The following is a 22019-nucleotide window of genomic DNA, read 5'->3' on the forward strand; positions in this document are numbered from 1 at the left end:
CAGCTGTCATGGATGACCTTGGCCAAGGGGGCTAACAATCATACATTCTAAGTGGTCTTTTTGCCCTACTTCCCAAACTCTTTATTGGGGATTTTCATAGACAGTGTCAGAGTGTCGCAGTCTGGCCTGCTTGCTAAGCTGAGTTGTATCTGTACTGCTGATAGCAAAGTCACTCAGACAGAATTGCCTTGGCAGGAATCCTGCGCCCTCTGGTGGTATACTCTGGAAAACCTTCCTCAGATGAAAAGAGCAAAGAAGGCAACTAAAGATGTTGCATGGCTTAGAGCTGATGAGAATCTCATGCGTGAGCAATCGAGAAGCCCTGGGGGAAGGCAGAAGCTAAAGGACAGGCCTTCTGTTCCCTTCCCTGCTGCCCCTCACTGCCTGATTCATTGCTAGTGTCCACAGCATTAAAAAAAAAAAAACACGTTTTCAGTACTCACTCACTCTTATCTTCAGCTGCTGCCAATAAGACACAGTCCCTCCACTCTGGTCAGCACCAGGCCATCGGGCAGCATTAGCTGTCCTCACATCCCCTAGTCTTTAGCCTTCCTGCATGTCTGCTGCCATTGTAGAAAGGAACCCTACTAGGGGCAGCAGTAGTGGGCTGCTCATCTCGTCTTGCCTGCGTAATGTGTGGCTCACTGCATTATTATTTTTCAGTGAAAACTGGACGCCTGGGTGAACAAGCTGACAAATGCACGTGCTTAGATGGGAGAAAAGCTTCCCTGAAGGGGGAGACCCCAGAATGGGTCTATGCTTTGGCTTTGCAGAACTTCGCAAGCTTGGGTCTCCTTAGCAGCCACCAGGGTCATGCTGACTAGATTTTAGACTGTCCTTTTTTCCTCTGCTGCTTCCGTCTAGCTGTATACTTCATATTCCTCTGTTATACTTTCCTTTATACTCTGTTACACTCTACTTTATGTTCCTCTGTTAAAGCCCAAAACACTGCCTCAGAGCAGTAGAAAACCTGTCCCCCAAACCTTTGAAGATGTGTGTTAGCTAAGTGTTGTGGCACATGCCTGGCAACATGTAATCCTAGCACACAGGAAGCCAAGGGAGAAAGATTTGAATTCAAGGCCAGCCTGGACTACATAGCCGGACCTGTCTATAATAATAATAATAATAATAATAATAATAATAATAATAATAATAATAATAAACAGGCTACAGCTGTGAGCGGAACAGCTCAGAGTCAAGGATCCTGTCATCAGTAAGCATCTAATCTGATCCATGAGACAGGATAAATATAATCACAGATACAGTGTGTACTATAAGAGCACAAAAAAGAAATAGTAAAAGCCAGTTACACGCTTCCCTCCATAGTCCTGGGAGACGTTGCCGTGGAAGTGCTGGAATAAATGGCAGTTGTTTGTACTCGTGTGTGTGTGCTACAGCACTGTCTCAGCTGTGATTCTGCAGCCACTCTTCCATCCTCATTCCTACAGCTGCACCCTGGGGACCACACTAGTGAAGGGGGTGGCATGTACACAGCAGACAGACAGTACAGCTATAGCTCTTCACTGAGCCCGGGTAGGTGAGCCAACAGGATGAGGTTTCGCTGTGTATTGTGCATTATTTTGTTTTAACCATCTCTCATCTTTATTTTGATTTTTCAGCTCCAGGGTCTGAGCCACAATGTGATCTTCACCTTGGATTCCTTGTTAAAAGGAGACCTGAAGGGAGTCAAAGGAGTAAGTGGTCAGAAATTGTGATTTTCACTGTCTTTAGTTGAAAAGATTGGGTTTGTTTGGAGTCTTTCCTTCCACTTTTACAAGCGTTGTAGTTCTTGAATTTGAAAATCTCTGAACATTTTCAGCACCTGATAAATATTCTTGGAAAATGGTCGTTAGAAAATGTGCCGTTTCACACAATGGTTTTTACTGGAAACTAGATTAGGTGCTCTCAGAGATATTGGTAGCTCCTCCCAGTGGAAGAGAAGCTGCTTCCCAGTCTGGCCTCCACCAGTGTGATTTTCATGGACCAGGCTCTCAGAATCTTAAGGTCCTGCTTCTTGGATGGGACCAGCAGTGCCCCGCCTTATGCACGCCTCTCTCGTACTTCACGCCTGTAAACAATGCAAGTGCAGTTTCAGATCTCCATAAGGAAAATTGATTTTGTTCAGATGTTATTTATTTGAGGAAAGATGAATGACGGTTTTCATTTTCCTGTTTTCTCTTTCCAAAGGATCTCAAGAAGCCATTTGACAAAGCCTGGAAAGATTATGAGACGAAGTTGTAAGTCGTTCTTTGTTCTGATTGTTGTTTTATTGTTGTCGTGAGTTTCATAAGAAGTAAGTTGAAAACAGGGCCAAGGACCAATAAACTAAGATACTAGCAGTGGTATCTAGTTTGTCTTCTTAAGGGCTGAGAAGTAGGTGTGCTGATCTAGTTAAAGTGGCACATACAGTTATCTTATCACTCTGGAGGCTAAGCAATCCTGGGCTTAGTGATTTCCAGGCCATTCTGGGCTGCATAGCAAGACAACATCTCAAAAATCTAAATACCCCAAAAATGTTACACTGCCTGTGCTGCATGTCTTGGGTGACAGGCACTATTTTGGTTGCTGTTACGAAGTATCAAGTTAGAGGCCTATGTATGTGTGCAGTATTCTTTTATCAACACGATTTCATAACTACAAACCATGTGCGTTTCTGTGTAGTACAGCAGTTGGGAAATTATCGAGGACTAGCTGGTATTTTTGATAACCTTTTGTCTGGCACGATTTTGTCTACACCAAAATGTGTTTTACATGTGTGACCTCCCGGCACCACACATTAGTGTGCTCCTCACACTGTTCATCAGCAATCTGAAGTCTAGCATGCCTAAGGAGTTTTAGAAGGTCGTGCAGCCAGTAACTGGTAAGCTGGCATTCGCAGTGGATCTGTCTGACTTAGAGACCTAAGCCAGACCAGTTGACTCTGGGGTTTTTGTAAGGGATTAGGGAGATTGGAGACCCAGGCTGGCCTCAAGATCACTATCCTTCTGCCTCAATCTCCAGGTGCTGCGATGACTCATGCACCACACCCAATTCCTTTATTCCTAGTCTGAGAGATTTGTAACACCATACAGTGGGTAGGTAGGAAAAGATATCTACTTTAAAACTTACATTTGCCTAAGGAATCCATTTCTATGGACAGCAATAGCAGCAGAATGAGAACAAAAACAGAAGAACTTGGGGATCAAGTGTGTTTTGCTCAGAGTGCTTTTGTAAATCTTATATAATAGTGTACTGTTGAAGAAGCACTGCTTTAGGAACAGTCCTGTATACGGATAGTTAAAAAATGCAACTGAAGCTGGTGGGTGGTGGTGCACACCTTTAATCCCAGCATGTGGAAGGCAGAGGCAGGCAGATCTCTGTGAGTTCACGATCGACCTGGTCTACAATGTGAGTTCTAGGACAGCCAGGACTGTTACACAGAGAAACCCTGTCTTGAAAAACAAAAACAACAACAACAAAAATGCAACTGAAAACCAAAAGGTTTTATGGTGGTCCACCAGTGTGCGTGAGTGTTCAGTCCACGGTCCCTCCTGGAAAGCAGGTGAGATGCACTGGGAGACAGGGAGTGAGCTGAAGCAGCCTCTACTTTTAGGACCTCCAAAGAAGGCTTGGGGTTTGCCTTTTAAAAAAAAAAAAACAATAAACTTCCTATCAATAAATTTTCTTCCTAAGATAGCTTTCTTTTTCATTGGAATTTGGTGGTGGGGTAGAGGGCAAATATTTATCTATTTAACGTAATAGGGCTCATTTGGGTTTGGAAACCCCAAACAAAATGCCTTAAACACAGAGGGAGATTTAATTTAGGCTCCTGTGCCACTCGCTCCATTTTACTTCCATTCTTAGTGAATCTATACTTCCACTACTGCAAAAAGGAAGGCTAATGTATCACCTTTCAAGTAACAAGGATACCAAGACACTTTCTGTGGCCATCCTCCTGTGGAACTCAAAAGGCAGTGAGGGCTGTGGCTAAATGTATGGACTTCAGAACCATTACCAAATTTGTGATCTTGGGCCAGGATACTTTACTTTTGATGACCTTGGCATACTTCTCAAACTTCTGCTTCTCATCGCAGCCACATCCATGAGGAAGCTGTGATGCATTCTGTCCACTCAAATCCTTTCTTTGACTGCTGAGGTGGCATCATCCCAGTGTTACCTGATGCAGGCTTTGGTAAATGAAAATGAATCTCCACAGAGTTCGCCGTCGCTTTTCCATGGGTTGACAGTTGGTTTTCCTGTGTCTGTATATAGGCAAGCCTACTTAGCTTTTTGTTGTGTTTGGCTTCCCATTCTACAACCACTACAATTTAAAGGTGATGTCAGTCTGGTTTTGCAGTCATAGTTGGAAAATCAAGGCTATTTCTGAAATTTGAAGTCCATCTCAAGTGAAGTAGATTTATTGGAAGAGACTGTGTACCAAACAGCAATCATCACTGCCCTCAGCTACTACTACTGGGTTAATTTGTGTAGGGTTAAATCTGCCTTTTCATCCTCACTTATAGGGCCTTCCCTCCTCACTGAAAATCCAAAATCAGACATATGGATTTCTCCCAGCCCTGTCTTGTACAATATTATGACAAGATGCAAAATAATTGAACTATGCTACTGAAATGTGACAACATCAAAAATTATCTTTGACCAGTTTTTAAGCATACTAACCAAAAGCCATTTGGATTTTATCTTTAAATAATTCTGAGGTCTCTAACTTTCTGCTTCTTTTTCATCAAAATGTCGTTTACCTAAGAAAAAGTAACTGTTTAGAGTTATTCATGTCAACCAGAACCTAGAACTGTGTGTCCATCACACATCTAAGATCCAAGAGAAAGTGTGAGAAGCTTCCTAGATAAGGTACACACATGTTTGTTTCCTCTGCTGATTGAATTCTGTCACTGTAAGAGCTATTGCCTCTTAACTAGAAGTTAAACTGTCAGTGGTTTGGTTAAAGGAAAGATATCAGTGTGATTTATTTTTTTAAAAAACTGCATTGCTTCACCAACATTGAACCCAAGGTCTCACACTCTACCCCAAGCTACATCCCCAGTTCAAAATCGGTGTTTTTGAATGGAAGATAATGAAAGTTCCAATTTATTCTCTGCACATACCCATACACAACTGCCCCATAATCACAGCCCACCCGACTCCTGATAGGGTACTTGTGATACATTTGATGGACCCACACTGGCACATCATCATCATCCAGGGTTACGTTTGCACTTAGGTTCACACTTGGGGTCGTGCAATGATATCTTTTTAAAGTGGCATCTGTTTTTACTGCAGTACAAAAATTGAGAAGGAGAAAAGAGAGCATGCAAAACAGCATGGAATGATCCGCACGGAGATAACCGGAGCAGAGATTGCAGAAGAAATGGAAAAGGAACGGCGCCTCTTTCAGCTCCAGATGTGTGAAGTAAGAACAGACCTTCCTAACCCTGGCCTCTTGTCCTGCTAGTCAGCAGACTAGGTTTGATGCTTGGAAGAGGGACTGTTTCCTAAGGATTCTAATCTCCCTTTTTCTCCAAGCCCTTTGGGATCCGCCATTGCACTGTTGTCTCATATTTTGAACCTTGGTCCTATGGACCTCTTTAAGCCAAAACAGGATTCATTGGTGAGAACTTTAATGTTGCTTGTGAGTGACTGGGGGAGGGCGTCCTAGCGGGAGGTAATACTGCTGCATATTGCAACTTTGGAGCATGTGGTTTTCTCAAAGCATGGATCCAGCTTGAGTGAAAGTTTAAATGAAGCTATTCAGTAAGGAAGTCTGAGCTCATGGGAAAATGCAGTAAAAAGCATGCTGCCTTTAACTTAGAGCTGTGGTTCTCAAACTGAATTCCCACCAAAACCTGTACCCCTTGACTTGAACAGTCATAAAGCAATTTGAGCGATGGCGATGCTTTCCAGCTTGCAGAATACCAATGGAGAATGTGTAACTTCAATTTTTCTCCTGAGTTTCCTTCCCCTGCCTCCTTTCCTTTTGTTTTTCTTTTTCTTCCTCATAAACCTTGACCTTTTCTATTTAGAATTTTTACTTACATTATAACAAGTGAGCTAGAAGCAGAGTGTCAAATGGAGAATTTTGTCCAGTGATAAAATCAAAGCCAGTGCTGTGTGGTTAACTACATCTACTCATTTTTATTATTTTTCTTGTACTTGCGTTTTTTTTTTAATAGAAATTTCTCCTTCTGTGTTATCTCCTTGTTTAAAGTTTCCATATCTTGTGGAACATTCTTGAAGAGACTGCTGCCCCACCTGTTTTGTGCAGAGAACAGTCCCTCTCTCAGGACTGTGTGAATAGAAGTTTGAGATCCACCGCACCAAGGGGAAGCAATCAGTTTTCATGGAGTGCATTTGCCGCGTCTCTTTCTTGCTTGCCTAGTAAACTAATTGTAAGATCTTTGCAAACGCTAACACTAATTGCGTTTGTGCACACTGTGTCCCAACCAGAAGCCTTCCCTAAACAAAGCTCACCTACTTGTGCAGGTTTGAGTGATGTTCTCCCTCGTGAACCTGAGAGCCACGTCTGGAGTTACCAACATAAAATTCTGCTTTCTTTCGACAGTATCTCATTAAAGTTAATGAAATCAAGACCAAAAAGGGTGTGGACCTGCTGCAGAACCTTATCAAGTATTATCACGCACAGTGCAAGTAAGTGTGGCATTAACAGTGGTTGTTATCAGCCCTTGCTGGGCCCCTTCAATTCACTGCTCTTTTCTCAATTTTCTTTCATTTAGTGACTATCAGACAGTTATTTTCTTCAACTAAATAGAGGAGAAACAGTATCATTGTCTTACCTCCTCAGCATTTTATATAAAATAGTAGCTCAGAATAGACAAATATTTGATTAGTCTGAAGCTGTGTTGTCCTCCACAGCTTGTGCCTAAGCCCTTGTCCCCAAGACCATTCTGTTGACACTGCCCCTCCCCATACGCCTTTCTTGTCATTTTCCCAGTCACTTTTACAGTTCATTCCCACCCACTGTTTCTTGGTGGGGTGTTCATTATCTAAATTTTACTGCTTGGAGCATTTTGAATGCTTATTAGCACCAGATAGATTTTTGTGAAACAGCGTTCTATCCTAAGAAATGAATATTGCTCTGCACTGCAGCATCTCCTGTGTGTTTGATTTCATTCTGCTCCTGAGTCCATGGCACTGTGTCTGATTATTCATCTTCCTTATTTACTGGGCTCACTTGGAGGAGTGTTCTGCTAGAGCCTTTGTGTGAGAATGCCATTACTGTTGGAGTCTGTGTTAACCAGTCGATGTACAGAGGAGAGAATGCCAATTGCTTTCCGAAGCAGCCCAGCCAGCTCTCAGAAGCAGGATGAAATACAGTCATTCGGACTAGATAAAATACTCTCAAAACAATAACTGTATGATTTTTTTATCTCTCTTATCCCATTTTAAAACACCATACCTAGGAAGACCTGTGTGTGCAAATAGCCCACTGAGGAAAAAACAAAAAGCTTGAGATGGTTAATGGTCAAGTTCAAATCCTTGCTGAATACTGGGGTCATCTGACATCGGTGTTTAGACACACCTCAGGATCTTCACAAGAATATGACAGTAAAATAAAATAAAGCATTTGAAGTACTTACCAGTGGGATAGCTGTGACACTGGGAATCATTCATATATGTCATGGTTAGGGTATTTCTCTTTACAAAAGGCTTTCTAATGACCACATTAATCTTTATATAAATTGGTTGACTTTTTTCTGTGTAAATTCTACTTTGTATGAATGTACTTGATAAATAGAGTATTATTGAAATTTCCATGTTATAAGGTAAAGTGTTTACTTGGAGCTCTGACTTGAGGACCTGAATTAAAAAGTTTTGCCTTTACAGTATAGTAGACAGTTACAAACTCTGAAGTAAATGTTCAGTGATCCCTGACTTTAATTTTAGATGGAATTTTTCATCTTTGATCAGCTTCAGGTTTTTTAGAAACATTTTGTCTTCAAAATTTTTACCAAAAGAAATGCATCTCTCAGACTTCTGAATCACAGCTCTTGGCAGCAAATCTAAGTTTGCCTGATTTTAGGGCTCTCTCAATTCCTGTAAGTCTGGATAGAAGAGTTTGAGGTGTGCAAGCATGAGTTTCCCAAAACATAAAATTCTTTGCAAGCTGCATGTGCATTAGCCTCTGTGAGTAAAGTGAAAGAGCAGCTTTATTTAAAGGGGCCGCAGCCTGACCCTCCTTATTCCTTTATTCTTTCCCGCTTCCCTGCTCATAACCATTGACTGGCCTCCTGTCAAAGGCCAGGTGTTTTTCTAGGTTCTGGAGTTAGATGCAAACAGAACTGCTTTCTGGAGGTCTTTGTCTAGTGCAGAAAGTCAGGAACCCTGATAATCAAAAGGCATTCAGTGACCTGTGCCATGGACACCAAGAAAAGGAGAGACTCCTTCAAGTAAGCCTAGGAGGGCAGTGGTTATGTCTGAAAGAAGGTGATGGGATTTGAGGTGGGCTTTGGAAGGCAGCTGGACTTTGGCCTTTGTGATCTGGTAGCAGAGTCTTCCTCTAATGAGAGAGAGATCAGCGGGAGGACAGACCCACAGCACAATCTCCTTAGGGGGTGGGAGTGAGGTTCTGCGACGTCAGGTGGAGGGATTGACTGACAGTAGGGCTTATCTCTAAGTTGCTATATTGTTGGACCCAGGAACTGCAAGCTGGGGAAGTTTCTTTCAGAGATTCTTCCTTCTATCTCAGTCATTCCCTTCAAGCCCTTAATATGCATGGTGTTGTCCTATAAAGCATTCTCTACTCATATTTTTATTTAAAAGTTTTTTTTCTGAGCACTCACTCGTTACCAGATGGTTTTCCTAGACTCGGCCAGTGCTCACCAGGGAGTTTGCTGTGTGATATCTGTGGAATTGTAGCACCTCAGTGTGGATCCAGTGTTAGCATTGGAAAGGGAGCAGAAACAAACTGTCTCTACCTGTTCCAGCTCACCCACACTGTTGCTCACTCACACATGAACATTGCCAATAACATCCAACTTTCCAAACAAACCGCCCACTCCTACCACAGATGTATTGTGATTTGTGAGGCTAGAGCAGTCACACGCACTACTCTATGTCATCACACCCATTCTACTGCAGAGTAACAGCCCAGGCGTGTGGACTCGCCAGTTTGCACATGTGATTTCTTTTCTGTGTCATAGAGTCAGGACATTTTAATTCAGATATGACCAGTGTCAGTATAGACTTGGTAGCCACAGAAACCAAGGGGAAGAAAAGGTCAGCCCATTGGCTAGGATGCAAGGAATAGAGACCTGGGCTGCAAGTTGAGAGACTTTGTGTGGATCCCAAAGTAGACTAAAGTCCTTTCTTGGCCACTGGGCTTTGCATTGCTCTAAGAGCACTGCGTTATGGCAGGAAGATGATCCTCATCACATGTGGGGAGACAAGGCAGATAAAGTGTGTGGGTAAGCAATCCACTGTGGGTAGGCACGACCTAGAGACAGGGCAACAGAGCATGGCAATTCCAAACACCAGTGTGCTGTGGTTTATTTCTATAAACTGAGCTGCAGGTGAGGGTCCTGAGGGATATTGTCATTTCTGTGGTATAGATTTCAGCTTTCCAACCCCTTGGTACCACTGAAACCCTGTGGGCTTAGCACATGCTTCTTACTGCCTCTACCTCTAGTGTCCAGTTGGACTTCTGCATGCCAGGGGCTAATTTGTCTTTCTCTCTTTGACTCAAGCATGGCCCAGCTACAAGGAAGTGATCTGTTTGTAGACGAGAATACTTGTGAAATCAGTTAGGACTGCAAGGTCATTTGTGCAGACTGTGATCTCTCCTAATAGACTTCAGATAGTAGCCATAATTTGTTTGTTGGTACATCTTTATGTAAGTGCTGAACTTAGTTTTATGTTGATTTTGTGTAAACTACCGGGAGAGGGTGTGGGGAGATAGGAAGAGTTCTTGGGTTTTACACACAATTCTATCCCTTCTTTTCAGTACTGGTAAGTCACTGTCATTTTCCATTGTAGTTTCTTTCAGGATGGCTTGAAAACAGCTGATAAACTGAAACAGTACATAGAAAAGCTGGCTGCTGACTTATACAATGTAAGTTCTCTACGTAGCTTGCACATTTAACTTGTTATAAGCGTCAGGACATTTGAAATATGTATCAGATGGATATTAAGCAGTATAAACCAACAAGCAAGCCTTAGTTTTAGCAGTGAACCTTTGAAAGGCTGTGAAGAATGGGCAGGAACATCTAAGAAATCAAAAATTAATTTTTTCCAAAGGGGAGAGGAATGTCTACATAGAGATGGCATAATTATTACTTGTAAGTAACTTGTCTGATGAATATTAAAAGAAAAAAGAAAATATATTAGGAATATGAGTATATACTTTTAGAAAAGGTTTTAGAATTACAAGGAACAAATTAGGCTTTCCTGATGAAAAGTGCTCTAAAACCCGAAACTCTGAGGACCAACAGCATGACAGTGTAAAAAGAAAACTCCACATAAGACCACATTGTCATCAAAATAGAGATCAAACATGGCAGAAACTAGATGTAGTAGGATATTGTCTTTAGCCTGTTTTTTTAAGGTTATGTGAAACAACTCAATTACATATTTAGACTTCGGTCCCACCCTTGAGAGATCTCATTATATATATACAATATCCCAAAATGCAAGAAAATAGGAAGCAGTAATGCTTCCAGACATTTCAGATAATGAATGGTCAGCCTGATTCTTAGTGCAACTTTTAATAAATATCCCTGTTTTGTCTTTTTTGTTGTTGTTGTTGTTGTTAGTGAACATAGATCAATGACAATTAAATCCCAAGTGATTAAGAATAAACAATAGGGGGGACTGGAGAGATGACTCAGAGGTTAAGAGCATTGCCTGCTCTTCCAAAGGTCCTGAGTTCAATTCCCAGCAACCACATGGTGGCTCACAACCATCTGTAATGAGGTCTGGTGCCCTCTTCTGGCCTGCAGGAATACATACAGACAGAATATTGTATACATAATAAGTAAATAAATAAATATTTAAAAAAAAGAATAAACGATAGCAATCCTGGTCCTCGTGGTTTATGCTCTGGCCTTTGATTTCTCAGTCATTTATATAATTTTCTTCTGGCCCATTTAAATTTACTGTCATATCCTTTCTATCCATCCTTTCAAATACCAGAAATAAATGATCTTAGCATTATTTCTTAGCCTTGTTTAATATAGGGATTTAGGGTTTGGGGGGTCACCATGGTTTAGTAAGAAAGCCTGGTCCATACATGATTTGCTAGTTCTAAACCTTGGTACTTTCTCAGGATTAGCCTCTGCCTCTTATATTAAAAACAAGGCAGTATGAATACTTTAATAGGAAACTTACTGTTACAACTGTGAAATTGAGTTGTTGATGAGTGATATATTTGAATAATTAAGCTTTGTTCTTAAAAACGAATGATAAATATCAGGTGTGACTTCTTTCCTAGATAAAGCAAACCCAAGATGAAGAAAAGAAACAGCTAACGGCACTCCGAGACCTATTAAAGTCCTCTCTGCAGCTTGATCCAAAAGAAGTAGGTGGTTTATATGTTCCCAGCAGGGCTAACAGTGTAAGTGAGGCTGCTTGTGATTTCTTTTTGTTTCTCCATCTGTGAAACAGGCACATTGATAGCTTCCTACTGGGGTGGTTGTGGGGACAGATGAGATGAAAGACAGGTGTGTGTATCTATAGTGATGCCCAGTGTAGAAACTGTGTTCCCACCAGATAAGGTGGCACAGGCCTTTAATCCTTACCACCGAGAGGAGAGACAGGTAAATCTCTGTGACCACAGAGCCAGCCTGGTCTACATAGTAAGACCATGTCTCTAAAAGAAGAAATTATGTTCCTTCACCTCTGCATAAATAAATAGTACCCTGGATTCTAGTACTTTATAGCCTTGGATTTTTCTTTATGTTCAGACCATGCCCATTATCCTGGGAAGTCAAAAATAGTCTTTCCTTTTACCAGAGAATAAAGGAAATGTTTTGTTACAGTCCTTTAGAAGTTTTGCCCCAGAGTTAGGACAGCTTAGTTGAGATGGCCCCAGGATGTTGAAATGGTAGAAATTGAATACATGGTGGCTTTAAGAACGCAGCTCTGAGCCTTAGTTACAAATGTCCTTTGTTCCAGGCACTGATACATGCTATGGGTCTGGTTCTAGTTTACGTACTAAGCTTAGGTCCCTTTTAGGAGCTTGTAGAACAAATCAGCAGAGTCCCATTTGAGATACACTGCAGCCAGGGAAAACTGGAAAGCTCTCTGTTTCCAAGGGAGTACAAATTTTGAGAGGAGAAGGGGTGGAGAAGTGAAAAATGAGATTCTAAGATAAAAATCCAGGCTTGATTATTACGAAGTATATTGGATATTGTGCTAAGGGACATGACTTCCTAGTAGGAGTAAATAGCATTGTTGCATGGAAGAAAGTCAAATGTGCCTGTTTGTGCAGCTTTTAAATACAGTGCTTAATGGTTGCCTAAGAGATGCATTTGTTTTGTCAGGTCCTTATGATATCTCACAACAGTGACAGTCTCACTGTTTTTAAACTCCTAAACAACGATATAAGTACCCTCCATCCACCACTACCCTCGAAAGACACAATGAAAACCTGTTCTAGCCCTTTCCTGTAGCCTTTAAGGATTTCCTTCACTATATATACCTAATATGTGTGATCATTTAAAAATAATTTTTATTCTCTTCTCCAAATTAAGGTTTACAAATGTTTGAAGGTTTGGCAAAATACAATAAGTCTGGTGTCCTTTAATGGTAGATATTGTCCTGCTCTCCTGTCAGAACAGGCCTGATTCCCAGGAACATTTGCATTGAAGCAAAATCTCTCCTCAGACAGTTCAAGGCCATGACTGTGCCTGTGGTCAGAGGCCTCAGACTGCCTCAGGAAAATTTCCCTATTAGAAACTGAAGCACGCATACTCTCTGCCAACATGTAAACCCTAAGAGAAATACTCTCCTTGAAGGATTTCTCAGTGTATGTGCAGTAGGAAGACCCAAATGGAAGGAGGCAAGGGTAGACTCTAGAGAAACTGGTGATTACTTTTCTCTGCTGGTTTGCACATAGCCACTTCCTACCTTTATTTTGTTACCTGGGGTTCCTGTAGATAGACATTGTCTCAGGGGAAAAAAAAAGAGGGTTATTTGGCTCACGATTTCAGGCCTGTGGTTACAGGGATGTCAAGGCTCAGAAACTTGAAGCAGTTAAAAGCAGAAAGCTGTGAATTAATGGATGCATGCTAGTGCTCAAGATCACTGTCTCTACTCTTAGCACAATCTGGGATCTTCTGCCTAAGTGCCATCCAGGGTGGGTGGGTCTTTCCATCTCAGTTAAAACAATTAAGATAAGCCTTTACAAACTCACTTAGAAGCCAACCTGATCTAACCAATCCCTCGAGACTCCCTTCCCAAGTAGTTCTAGATTGTATCAAGTTGAAAATGAAAAAGAAATTTCAAGAATTTTAGGAGGCTTGGCAAGATCCCACTAAGACTGATGACCTGCGTTTGATTCCTGGATCCCAGTGGTGAAAAGAGCCAACTTCTACAAGTTGTCCTTTGCCCTCAGCACACAGGGGCACTCACAAATAAACAGATGCAAAAGAAGAAAAAGCAACAGTTAAAGAATTACAGCCCCAAACAGGCTCCCCAGATAATACTTGGAAAGCTTATTCTTTTTCTCATACAAACCATATTTTTGTTGTCTTTTGGAAAATGTTCAGTGAGATGATTTATCTTCACTTTTCTAATGTTCCTGAAAGAACTGCGCACGGCTCGTGTATTTCTAGGGCTGTAACTATTCTGTGTCTAACAGTGATTCTACACATTGAGTGTTTGTAACACAGAAGTATTTGAAAGCTAATCGGCCCTGAGTAGCCAGTCCTTCACGGTGTGGAGTAAGCTGCTGGACTCCACGTGTTGTTCCTCGCTCTCCTCAGTGTGCTGAACACTGCCCAAAGTTTATTCACAGAACAGACGGGATTCTTACTCAACAACCACACCTGTTGCTGTAAATCTGAAGTTCTGTGGTAGTTTTGTTTTCAGTTGAATACTAAAAGCTTTCCCAAGCCCATTAAATCAGTGACTGGGAATTGCATTCAGTTCAGAGAGATGAAGTTTTTACAGATTAATGGTGCATTTTACATGTCAGTGTGGCTTCAAATAAGGTGGTTTCTCTGTCTCTACTAGGTGTAAGAGATTGAATTGAAAATCAGTAGGGAAGATACATTTCCAAGCTCATAGCATAAAATTGCCTAAAGGTTTCAAGTTCATTGTTTATTTTCAATGTTAGGAATGTTTGCCTAAATAAGTTTGGGATTTGCATTTTTCTTTCCTGAATACTTGGTTGATTTCTGTCATTGCCATCAAAGAACTCAACACCTATTCCATTCTTCAGTTGTATGTGTTAGCTTATGAGTAGTGCTGATAATTTCCAGAATCTGCTTTTTCAAAATTAAATTCATCTTTTCATTTATTGATAATACTTCTACTAAGAAAGCTGAATGGCATTATTTCTCAATGAAGTAGTAATAATTTATATGCCTTTGTTTACCTATAAAGCTTATTAATTAGCAAATTCTGAATTTATACAGAATGTCAAAATACAGAGTTGGGAGGACTTAGTAGCCACATTACTGTGCTGACCAAGACCATGGCTCTAAAAGGAAACTAGAAGCTGGCAAGATTGCTCGCTAGGTGAAGACTGTGACCTAAGTTCAGTTCCTGGTGCCTACATGATAGAGGGAGAGAACTGATTCCCGAAAGTTACCCTCTTCCTTGGCCGACACAGACTCACAGACTCACACACTAAATAAATATCTAAATGAATACATAAACACATGTAAAAGGAAGTTTTAAAAAGTTAAAATTAGTAAATTTTGCAAGTCATCCCTAGATGTCATTCTGTACCACACCTCTACCCCAGATAATCTGATTTATCCAATTTTATGGAAGAAGTATGGCCTATAGGAAATGAAGTTCTTTAGATTAAGGAAGAAGGGCTAGGGAGATGAGTCAGCAGTTGAAAGCTCTTGCTTCTCTAGCAGAAGTCCCAGGTTCAGTTCCCAGCACCCATATGATGGCTCATGACCACTCATAACTCCAGTTTCAGGGGATCTGATTCTGAATTCTGCATGCACTTGGTACACAGACATATGTGGTAGTCAAAACACTCCTACAGATAAAACAAATGTTAATAAAATAAAATGTATCTTCCCTTTTAAAAAAAGAAAGGAAGATAGAAAAAGAATATCACTTGCAACTTCTTTCACAGAAGTTAGACTACCTGGTAACACCCGCTGTGAGAGCAGGGCAGTGAGTGGGCAGAGTGTGGGCACTCCCCCTTCCTCCCCGAGTCTTATTTCGGGGACCCCAAATCTCTCCTGACCCAGGGAGACATTTGGAGCCTGGTTTTGATCACAGTTTCGTCACCTATAGGATAGTTTTACAAAGGTATATTGTCCTGGCAGTTTTCCTCTAACTGTTCCTAATATCCATTTGCATCACTGAGCACACAGTTTGACCTAAAAGAATCTTGAATGTCAAGAGAAGCTCCTGACCTTCAAACATGTGCTGGGAACAAGTCATGAGTAAATAACCAAAGGCTAAGGTAGCCATTATCCTTCTGTACCATTAAATTTCAGTTACTTTTTGTAACTGGACACATTATTCTCCTCTCTTTAGGGACTGGAAAGATGGTTGCGCAGGGAGGGGCATAAAAAACACTTGCTGCAAAGTTATGAAGACCTGAGTTTGAACCCCAGCTCCCACATAAAAAGCAAACAAAACGAGTATTCCCATAATCCCAACCATGGACATATAGAGACAGGAAAATCCCTAGGGCTTACTGGCCAGATAACCAAGCCAGTTGGTGATGGCTTCCAGGGTTAGTGAGAGACTCTGTTCAAAAAATACAAGAGTAGGAAGCCACCTAAGCGTGGTCTCTAGCCTCCATCCACACACACATGTACCTCTATGTATAGATGCATGCATACAGGCATGCAAGGACACACACACACACGTGCGTGCAGGTACATAGATACAAACACACACTTCTTTTCAATTGGGAAACAGGAATAAAGATGTCACAGTATGTGGCGCTCAGATTTTCTAAGTATTCAGTTCTTTCTGGTTTCTCTGAGGCTTTGGTTCCCTGTGCTCCCACACTTTGAGGGTTGTCAACATTGACCTGAGAAATGTGCCCCTACCTCATCATCATCTTGGCTGTGTTTGTCTTCTCACTGCACATGAACTAAAATACATAAAACTTGATTGGAGTATAAATACCTTACTGTTCTATCATCCAAAGTTTTATTATAATTCTAAATGTTCATGGGTGTATTCTCTGGTTTATCTTTATAATGATATTTTCTCTGTATATTTTACAAACTGCTTAAGTTATGGCTGATAAAATTTTTAACACAATTAACTATTTTCAAATGTTCTGCCTTTCTTTCTGTGTTGCGTTGCCCTTCCTGATCGAAGTCTAGGAGAGTAAGTTAATATATTTTGTGAGAATGTGCTGTCCTACTGTGTGTCTAGAGACCTTTGTTCTCATGCTGCAGTTCAACCTTATGTTTTTGGTTGGTGTTTGTTTGTCTTTTGTCTTTTACTTCTTGGATTTTCATAGTGTGATCATTGTTTCTAGTCTTCCTGTTCTTAGAATCCATGGTTAGGCACCAGTGGAGTGTCAAAGAGAAGCCAGGCTTGTTTGTGTCTGTTACTGGCGTGTGCATGCTCTTTCCCGTATCATACACTTCTCATGCTGTAGAATGCTGATTCCAGACTAAAAGTGTTGCCATAGGTCTGTTTCACAGAGTGCTGTAGGCAAAGTATTCCTTACCTGAATGTTTGAAACCAAGAACTTTTAGATGTGTCTTTCCGATTCTGGAATGTGTGCTTGGTTTACCAACTGTGAGTCCCTGTTACAAAACTCAACGATAAAAAATGCTCCCAGATCCGGGATTGTTTTGTACATTTCAGTAATCAAAGGTTTAAGAATTTAGATATTTTTATTATACATGCTCAATGTATAGTTAGTTACATAGAAAAATTGTATTCTAATTATCATACCCTGCTCAGAAACCTTTTAATGAGAATGTCTGTAGTAATATGGGGCGGCAGGGCTGCGTCCCCCACACCCGGCCGCCCACATGGCTAGCTTATGCTCCGAAATAACAACACACAAACTGTATTCTTTTAATCACTGCTTGGCCCATTCTCTTCTAGGCTAATTCTCACATATTAATTTAGCCCATTCCTAATCATCTGTGTGTAGCACCCCAAGGTGCGCTTACAGGGGAGATTCTAGCCTAGTCCATCCTGGGTCCGAGCTTCATCCCGGGAGCAGGGCATGGCATCTCTCTCAGGCGTCTGCTCCCGCGAGGAGAGCTGTCGAGACTCTGAGCTCACTTCCTCTTCCTCCCAGTATCCTGTTCTGTTTACTCCTCCCACCTATCCTCTAACCAATAAAATGGGCCAGGGCAGTGCCTTTATTAGCCAATGACCTTCCTCCATCAAATGTCCTTTTATTTAGAGGATTCTAGCACATACATAGGGAGAACAGGTGCAGCCTGAGGAAAGAGCACTTGCTTCCAGCTTGCACAGTCCCTGCTTTCTGATTCCACTTAGCCCTTCCTGTTGCTTCCTGCTGTGAGTAGAAACTGGGCTGAATCATAGCACTGTCTCTTGTGTGTTTGAACTGATACTGAACTAGATAGACCTGGACCTGGGTCTGCCTAGGTCTTTCTTTGTGAGTCTGGCACATGTTGACATGTCCTGTTTCCTCTGCTAAAATAAAAGGGAGGACTTGACAACTACCAAAGGTCCATAATTCTGTTAGACACAGACCAACAGGCAAAGGCTCAGTGTCTGAATAGAGCATTTGCTAGTCTGTGGTTCTGTTTTCCAGGACTCTCAGAGCCGGCAAGGCGGGTACAGCATGCATCAGCTCCAGGGCAATAAGGAGTACGGCAGTGAAAAGAAGGGGTACCTGCTGAAGAAGAGTGATGGGTATGTGTCCAGCCCTGGCTAGCCCAGTATGGGGTCAGCATGCTTGCTGGGTGCTCCACTGGGATCCTGTCCAGCCTCTCTCTGGGAAAGCACCTTAAAGCTTTCTGAGCTGGTTCTCTTCAGACAGTTGACCTAGCCCATGTCTTTAAAGGTAGCAGTGATTGCCTTACAATCTGCAAGATTAGGAAACTGAGAAGGGAGAAACTCAGCTCTGCTTTATCATTGTCATGTTCTCTACTTGAGATGGCACTTGGCTGCCCAAACCCTAACCTTTGTGGTAACCCCAGACATTGTCTCTGTCACAACCCATCTATCATATCCCCTTCCTTTTCTAACTAAAAATAATATGCCTTTTGCCATCTCAGCTGCTTCTACTCAAGGATGACCTCCTCTCATCAGACTGTTGTAGCTGCCTAAGTAGTTGTCATTCAATACCACTCCTTCTGTAATGATTTAGGTAAAAGCTGCTGCTGCACAGTTCCCTGAGGGGCAGCAGCAGGTCATGAGGGGCAGCCAGTCCCACCACTTAAGGCCTCTGTGGGTCCCAGGCAGGTGGGAGGCCACAGGTGAGAGACCTGGGGTGGTTTGGCTGGGCAGCCGCTCCCATGAGGAGCCACAGCTTGTGAGAGATGGATAGATGCCATGTAGAGAAAGTGGGTATAGTTTATTTAGCAGGTTATATAAAGGAAATGGAAGGGGAGAAGGGGGAAGAAGAGAGAGAGGGAGAGAGAGAAAGCAGAAGTTACCTCTTCGGAGAGAGACAGAGAATACAGACCAGAAGAAGCATGAGGTCCCCTTGCCTAAGCGGAAGGGGAGGGGTTGGGAGAGGGCAGGGCTACCCAGGTGACAGACCAGGCCAGCAGATCATAACACCCTCTGTCTCACTTCTACAGAACACTCAGTGCTCTTGTCAAAACTGTAAACCAGGTCTGGATGTGGTGGCACACATATAATCACAATATTCAGGAAACTGAGGCAGGAGGATCAAAAGTTTAAGACCAGCCTGAGCAACTTAGTGAATTTCTGTTCCTCGCTGAAGTGCTTTAGGGTTTCCCTTAGCATATCGCACTTTCCCAGCCTCCTTTGCACTTCCTGTGTACCATTTCTTTTCTCTCTAGTCCTGCCTCTGCCATTTCAGTTGTTTAAATTAGTCTACTTCAAGTAAATACCTAAGGAAAATCTGGGTGGTTCCCTTTTACCAATTGTTTTCTAAAAGAAAAGCTGCTTGCTCTCTGACTATATTCCCTTGGGTTCATCTTAGGTATATATGTTTTTGTTTTGATTTATTGAAAAGGTAAGTATCTTTAAAATGTCTAGGATCACTGTTTTTTGCCATCATCCTGTTCATGCAAACAGTAAATATCTTTTGAGAATCCCCCATATCCTCTCATTCATCAAGACTCTGGGGTATAGAGCATTGAGCAAAAGGAAGTGCTCATCCTTCCAGAGTTTATTGTCTATAGGCCAAAAAAACCTTCAGTGGCCTTCTGATGCTGTTACTTTTATGGCAACAGAAGGCCTGACTCCTTTCCTTGCCTGGGGTGCCACAGGTTCCTGTGGACCTGATGGTTGTGTTCCCAGGTAGGGCAGCTGCATTGCGTGTATGTGTATGTATGCAGGTCAACCCATGTCCCGGCCTTATGCCTATGCCCAGGGCTATGGGAAAATGTGCTGATAGGAGCTGTTTGGATTCTTTTTTTTTAATCCTTTACTACGATCAGATCAAAATTTTCAAAGTATGTCACGTCTGTTTTTAATACAGTTTAATTTCCCAGAAGAACCAAAGAAATGTCTCTAGGAGGACTCTAGCATCCCTCAAAGAAAAGTATGCAAACCTTTTTTCTCTACGTCCTGAGGCAGCTCTGACTCTTCCTTGCATAGTAGTGGCCTTGATTTTTTAAAGTTCCATTGTCTATTAATTATGGAAGTAATCTACTAGCAGAATCTTCCTAGAAAAGATTCACAGATGTGTTAAGAATCCTTACTAGCTCTGTCCCCTGATAGAGCTCTGGACCCCCATCCCAGAGAAGGGAACTAACCTCTGCTACTGGAATTTCTTCTCTTTCCCATTGTCACTGTCAGAAACAGTTCTACCATGAGCGTATCTGTACGTGCTTGCCTATCTGAATTTCTTTGCACCTGGTATATTAACAGACATCCAGGATTTTCTGTTTTGTGTGGTTTGGGGAAGGAAGCTGGTTTTATTTGGGGACAGCTTTTCATAATTACCGTTTTGCCTCCGGCCGTGTGATTGCACAGCCCACAGTGAATCATGTGCCATATCCAGTTGTGTTTCACTTGTTCCTTAGGATCCGGAAGGTTTGGCAGAGAAGAAAGTGTGCAGTAAAGAATGGGATCCTGACCATCTCACATGCAACTGTAAGTGTACACAAGACTTTCCCGACCTGTCCTCATGCTTTCTAACCTCCTCGACTGAGGCCAAATGAGCTGCGGGAACAAGCATGCACTTTTGATGACACCTCGGTTAAGGTTCCCGTTGCTGTGATGAAACACCAGGACCAAAAACAACTTGGGAAGGAAAGGGCTTATTTTGCTTATGATTCCATATCACAGTTCATCAAAGGAAGTCTAGGTAAGAACTCAAACAAGGCAGAAATCTGGGAGACAGGAGCTGATACAGAAGCTAGGGAGGGGTGCTGCTTACCAACTTGCTCCACATGACTTGCTCAGCCTGCTTTCTTATAGAACCCAGGACCACAGCCCAGGAGTGGCCCCTCCCACAATGGGCTGGGCCTGCTCCATCACTGATTCATACCCAGTCTTATGGAGGCATTTTGTCAGCTGGAATTCTCTCCTCTCCTCTCGGGTGACTCTAGCTTGTATAAACTGACATAAAGTTAGCCAGCACAGATGAAATACCTCTACTTTGTGAATCTGAACGTGTCATTCGGGACAATCCTTCAGAATTACTGGTTTCTGTTGTCCCATTGTGACCTGCCTGCCTCTGCATCTCTGGCAAAAATGTTTTTGTTTGTTGTTCTTTTCCCTCTCTCAGCCTATGTTAGGTAGGGCTTGACCTCAGCATCAGAGCTAGAGGGAGAAAATCAGATTGTTTGGACACACTGCTAGCCCACACATCAGCACATGTGTATACTAGCTGCACGTGTCTTGGCTTCTGTAACAGGTTGACTTCACATGCTCTTTCTCTACCTTCCACGGGAGAACTCTTCCTGTCATCACCTCCTCAGGTGTCACTTGATGCTCTTCACGTTGGCTTTCCTGTGCTTCCTGGTGGAAGACCATGTGGGTGATGAGGGCATCGGTGTATCGCTTACTTAGTTATTTGGCCTTGGACAATTTGCTAAAGATGATAACTCAGTTCTGTCCCCCACTTTCAGTTTCCTGAAAAGACAGTGCAGTGGCTAGCCAACTGTTTCCATGTGTTCTAATTAACAACAAATAACACATTGGCCACACTGTTGGGTGGCTAAGAGAATAGACAGTGGCATCTGTCAGATTGGATCTGAATCCCAGTTTGTTGTTTACTCTGTGACCTTGAGAAAAGTGTTCAGCTCACAGATCTCAAGAGGAATAAAAGAGATAAAGCAGGTGGGCGTGCTTTGAGGGTGACAGGGTACTGCTTTTACTGTTAGCTCATCAGTGGCCTTGCGGAAGTCTGCTGGCAAGGAGCTGGGTGAAGGAGAAATGAGGCCCTTCCCTGATTCTCCTTCCTTCCCTTCTAGTTGTTACTGTGTTTCCCACTTTTCTCTGTAGTCCAGACATTTCTGCTGGCAGCTGCACCACATTCCTGCCCCCACAGAAAGATACCATTGATCACATAGAATTTGGATGAAAACCAAAATAAACAGTTCATGGGATTCTGCAGAGGAAAGGGACACAGACAATGGGCCTGCTCATATGGGCTCAAAGAAGAGCCACAACCTGTAGAGTATGGCCTCACTTAGTCGTCAGGATACCCACGGAGCAGGAGCTCTTGTCTTCAGTTCTCACTAGGCAAGAGGTGAGAAGCAGGAAGTCTCCCTATTTGCCCA

At 42.3% G+C, this 22019-nt stretch overlaps 1 protein-coding gene across 7 annotated transcripts in view; it reads left to right on the forward strand.

The window, feature by feature from the left end:
• Asap1 (ArfGAP with SH3 domain, ankyrin repeat and PH domain 1) overlaps nucleotides 1–22019 on the forward strand; it is a 286745-nt gene that overhangs the window by 200446 nt on the left and 64280 nt on the right. For 3 of the 7 annotated variants that reach the window (XM_041671783.1, XM_041671786.1, XM_041671790.1), the window contains 9 exons: nucleotides 1620–1694; nucleotides 2188–2237; nucleotides 5278–5407; nucleotides 6557–6642; nucleotides 9988–10063; nucleotides 11441–11563; nucleotides 16480–16488; nucleotides 17906–18006; nucleotides 20316–20385. In XM_041671783.1, coding sequence (XP_041527717.1) covers nucleotides 1620–1694; nucleotides 2188–2237; nucleotides 5278–5407; nucleotides 6557–6642; nucleotides 9988–10063; nucleotides 11441–11563; nucleotides 16480–16488; nucleotides 17906–18006; nucleotides 20316–20385 — 720 coding nt within the window. The remainder of the gene's footprint in view (nucleotides 1–1619; nucleotides 1695–2187; nucleotides 2238–5277; nucleotides 5408–6556; nucleotides 6643–9987; nucleotides 10064–11440; nucleotides 11564–16479; nucleotides 16489–17905; nucleotides 18007–20315; nucleotides 20386–22019) is intronic. The other 4 variants (XM_041671784.1, XM_041671787.1, XM_041671785.1 and 1 more) reach the window with 2 other exon arrangements.

This window comes from Microtus oregoni, unplaced genomic scaffold (assembly GCF_018167655.1).
Source record: "Microtus oregoni isolate MIOR12 unplaced genomic scaffold, Mior012 000022F_ref0000154, whole genome shotgun sequence".
Taxonomy (NCBI): Eukaryota; Metazoa; Chordata; class Mammalia; order Rodentia; family Cricetidae; genus Microtus; species Microtus oregoni.